This window comes from Vitis vinifera, chromosome 19, assembly GCF_030704535.1.
Source record: "Vitis vinifera cultivar Pinot Noir 40024 chromosome 19, ASM3070453v1".
Taxonomy (NCBI): domain Eukaryota; kingdom Viridiplantae; phylum Streptophyta; class Magnoliopsida; order Vitales; family Vitaceae; genus Vitis; species Vitis vinifera.
The window spans coordinates 15631276-15635459 of NC_081823.1; the positions used below are offsets into that span (position 1 = coordinate 15631276).

A 4184-nucleotide genomic window follows, 5' to 3' on the forward strand; every position below is an offset into this window, starting at 1 on the left:
TTCTCATGAAACCAACTCAAATTCTCAACTAGGTTTTATCTGAAACAAGAGAGGAAAAAAAAAAAAAAAAACAACAACAAAAAAAGGAAAGAGAAAACTGATTCCAAGCCCTAAAAATCTCTTACTCTGTCTATGTGAAAGTGACGATTAGGTGCAAAAAAACTGCTCACTTCTCTCTCCAAAACTGTTCTCTCTTTTCTGTTCTTTTCTCTCATGTACCTAGCTCTCTGTTTTCGTTCCCCATTTTTTCTACTCCCATATTTTTCTCCCACTCTCAAAACCACCACCTGCTGAAAACCTCTATCCCACTCTGTTTTTCTCTCCCAATCCCCCTTTCCAGCTACTGCCCGCTTTCCCTCTTCTCTCCAGAAAATCTTCTACCTGTGGTGACTTGATGCACCAAACCATGGGACTCATTTTCATGTTACAGATAAAGAAAAGAAATAATAACGTTTCTACTGAAACAAGTAAAAGGAGAACTGACTAAATATTAATCGTCTATCTTATTCAACAAAAAGAACTACCTTTATATAGGCTTATATATAACAAATAAAAGCAAGAAAATAGGCACTACATATCGTGCCAAAACTAACACCTACAGACTAGGAAAATAAAAAACTAACTTGTTGAACACAACAAGTTCCCAAAAGACTAGGACAAAAGCTAGCAAACAACTTTTTCTCAACAAACTCTCCCTTAAACTAATGTGTTCAATCATACAATTTAAAATACACAGAATTCTCCCTCAAATTGAATCTTCTAGAGTGGAAACTCCAAGTAACTTCCTCAGCTTCAAGAAGGCAGCCAATTTAAGGGGTTTAGTAAAAATATCAGCAACTTGGTTTTCACTTCTGCAGTAGACAAGATCAATAACTCCATCATTGCTGAGATCTCTTAAAAAATAATACTTCACGTCAATATGCTTGCTTCTTCCATGTAGCACGGGATTTTTGGAGAGTTTGATGGTTGAGCTGTTGTCACAAAAAATTGTAGTAGCTCCCACTTGCTTGAGATGGAGCTCTTCAAGAATTTTCCTTAGCCAGATAGCTTGACAAGCACAAGCTGTTGCTGCAACAAATTCAGCTTCAGTGGTGGACAAAGTGACAATCAGTTGCTTCTTAGATGACCACGAAACAGCCCCTGTGCCCAGCATAAAAACATAACCCGAAGTGCTCCTCCTATTATCTTGATCTCCTGCATAATCGCTGTCAGTAAATCCAATCAAATCTGACCTTTTACCCTTCTTGTAGAACAACCCAAAATCTTTAGTTCCTTGCAAGTAACAACAGATTTTCTTGGCAGCTAAAAAATGCAACTCTGTTGGATTCTCCATATATCTGCTAATTAGACTCACTGAGTGCATTATGTCTGGTCTTGTTGCAGTTAAATACATCAAACTACCCACAATTTGCTTATAGATTATGCTGTCCACCTTTTTTCCTCCGTGATCTTTGTTTAGCTTCAAGCCAAACTGAGTTGGTGTACTAACAAGATTACAATCCTTCATCTGAAACCTATTCAAAATTTCTTGCACATATTTCTTTTGAGAAATAAAAATTCCAGTATCACTCTGCACCACTTCGATGCCAAGAAAATAATGCATCATACCAAGATCAAACATTTCAAATTCAACCATCATAGACTTCTTAAACCTCTCAAACATGACACTATCATTGCCAGTAAATATAAGATCATCTACGTATAAGCAAACAATGAGCATTTTCCCTCCATTACTAACTTTGACAAAAAGTGTATGCTCATATGGACATTTTTGAAAACCTTCTTTCAAAAAATAAGCCTCAATGCGACTATACCAAGCCCGTGGGGCTTGTTTTAATCCATAAAGAGCTTTCTTTAATCTATACACTTTATGCTCATTTTTAACCTTAATATAACCAGGAGGTTGATCAACAAATACATGTTCCTCCAAGTTTCCATGCAAAAATGTCGATTTGACATCTAACTAGAAGATAGGCCATGAATTCTGTGCTGCCAACGTGATCACCAATCTGATTGTATCATGCCTTGCAACTGGAGCAAAAACTTCTTTATAGTCCACTCCAAACTCTTGCTTGTATCCTTTATAGCCACCAAGCGCGCCTTGTACTTGTCAACTTCACCATTCTCTTTCAACTTTGTCTTGTAAACCCACTTTACACCGATTGTTATGTGTCCTTTTGGAAGTTCAGATAACTCCCAAGTATCATTTCTTTCGATGGCTGCAATTTCAGCATCCATGGCCTTCCGCCATTTTGATTCTTTGACAGCATTTTCGAAAGTTGTAGGGTCACAATCTGAAAATAGAGCAAAGTGAGTGAGTGGGTCTTTAGATTGATCAATTCCAGTTACCTCATAATCTGACATCCATGCTGGCCGCTTTCGAACACGATGAGAACTTGAACCAACTGCTGCTTCAACTTGTTCATCAAATTCTGGTGTTGTTGGTGAAGTTTCAGCAGTAGTTGGAGCTTCATTTGGTGGAATTTCAGTTGCTGGAATTTGTTGTTGTAGGGGTTGTTGCCTTTCTTCTTCATTTTCACCATCAAAATCAGCTTGTATTTGTTGTTTGGTAGTGTTGTCATCCCATTTCCAGAAACTTCCTTCATAAAAAATTATGTCACGACTTATGACAATTTTCTTGGTGATAGGATTGTACAATTTGTATGCTTTTGACATCTCACTAACACCAAGAAAAATGCATTTTTCTCCCTTGTCATCAAGTTTTTTTCTTTTTTGATCTGGAATATGAGCATATGCTATGCAACCAAAGATTCTGAAGTGGTTGACACTTGGTTTGCGTCCATTCCATGATTCTTCAGGTGTCACGTTTTGAACAACTAGAGTGGGACTTCTGTTCAAAATGTGAATGCTCCAGATGATTGCTTCAGGCCAAAAACTTCTTGGGATATGACCCTTTGACAGAATAGTCCGCACCATGTTTAGAATTGTACGGTTCTTCCTTTCTGAAACACCATTTTGCGGTGGCGAATATGCTGCTATAAGTTGCTTTTGAATACCATGGTTCTCGCAAAAATTTACAAATTCTTGTGAGGTGTATTCTCCACCACGATCACTGCGGAAAATCTTAATAGGTTTGACTGCTTCTTTTTCGACCAACATCTTAAAGCTTTTGAAAGTTGAAAAAACTTCAGATTTCTCCTGCAAAAAATAAACCCAAGTTTTTCGACTATAATCATCAATGAACGTTATAAAGTAACGTTTACCACCATTGGATGTTGGATTAATGGGTCCGCATATATCAGAGTGAACTAGCTCCAACACCTTATTCGCTCTCCATGATTTTCCTTTAGGAAATTGATATCGATGTTGTTTACCAACAACACATTCTTCACAAATTTGAGAAGGAGTCTGAATTGGTGGAAGTCCAGTCACCATGTTCTTCTTTTGTAGCGTCTTTAGACCACCAAAATTCAGATGTTCGTAGCAAAAATGCCACAACCATCCCTCATCCATCAATTTCGTAGAGAAACAATTTTAAGTAGTGTTGTCTAGATACAGCGGGAACATCTAATTTGTAGTCATGTTGACTTGAACAATTAAGCCTAATTTCTCATCTTGGATGCGACAAACTCCATCTTTAATAAAAATCTCGTATCCCTTCTCTTGAAGTTGACCAACACTAAGCAAGTTGGTTTTTAAATCTGGAACAAAAAAGACATTAGAAATAATCTGATCAGATTTTTCTTTGGAGTGAATTCGTACACTTCCTTTGCCCATTACAGAGACTTTGGAGTTGTCACCAAAAGTTACAAAGTTGCGAAATGTTTCATCCAAGTCCGAGAAAGCTGACTTGTCCTCACACATATGATTACTACAGCCAGTATCTATATACCACAAGTTCGGATGGGTGCCTTGATTCCCATGACACGCCATCAAAAGAGACACCTCTTCTTCTTTTTCTGCAAAGTTAGTTCTTTCTTCACCTTGTTTATTCATATTAGTTCGGCATTCAGACTTGTAGTGACCATACCTATGACATCTGTAGCACTCCACATTGGACTTGTCTGTTGACCTTGATTTATATGTACTTGAGTAGTTGCCACCTTGTCCTCTTCCTTGAAATCGGTTGTCTTGGCGTTGGTGTTGGTGTTGATTTCCACGATCATAGTTTCCTCTGCCTTTGCCTCGACTTCTACCTTGTCCTCTATCTCCTCTTGTCACCA

At 37.9% G+C, this 4184-nt stretch overlaps 1 protein-coding gene across 1 annotated transcript; it reads right to left on the reverse strand.

Moving 5' to 3' along the window:
* Positions 1–745: 745 nt before the first annotated feature.
* On the reverse strand, positions 746–1720 carry LOC109121783 (uncharacterized mitochondrial protein AtMg00810-like). The gene has a single exon (XM_019217049.1). It carries the CDS (start codon positions 1718–1720, stop codon positions 746–748), a length of 975 nt encoding a protein of 324 aa, XP_019072594.1.
* Between the last annotated feature and the right edge of the window lie 2464 nt (positions 1721–4184).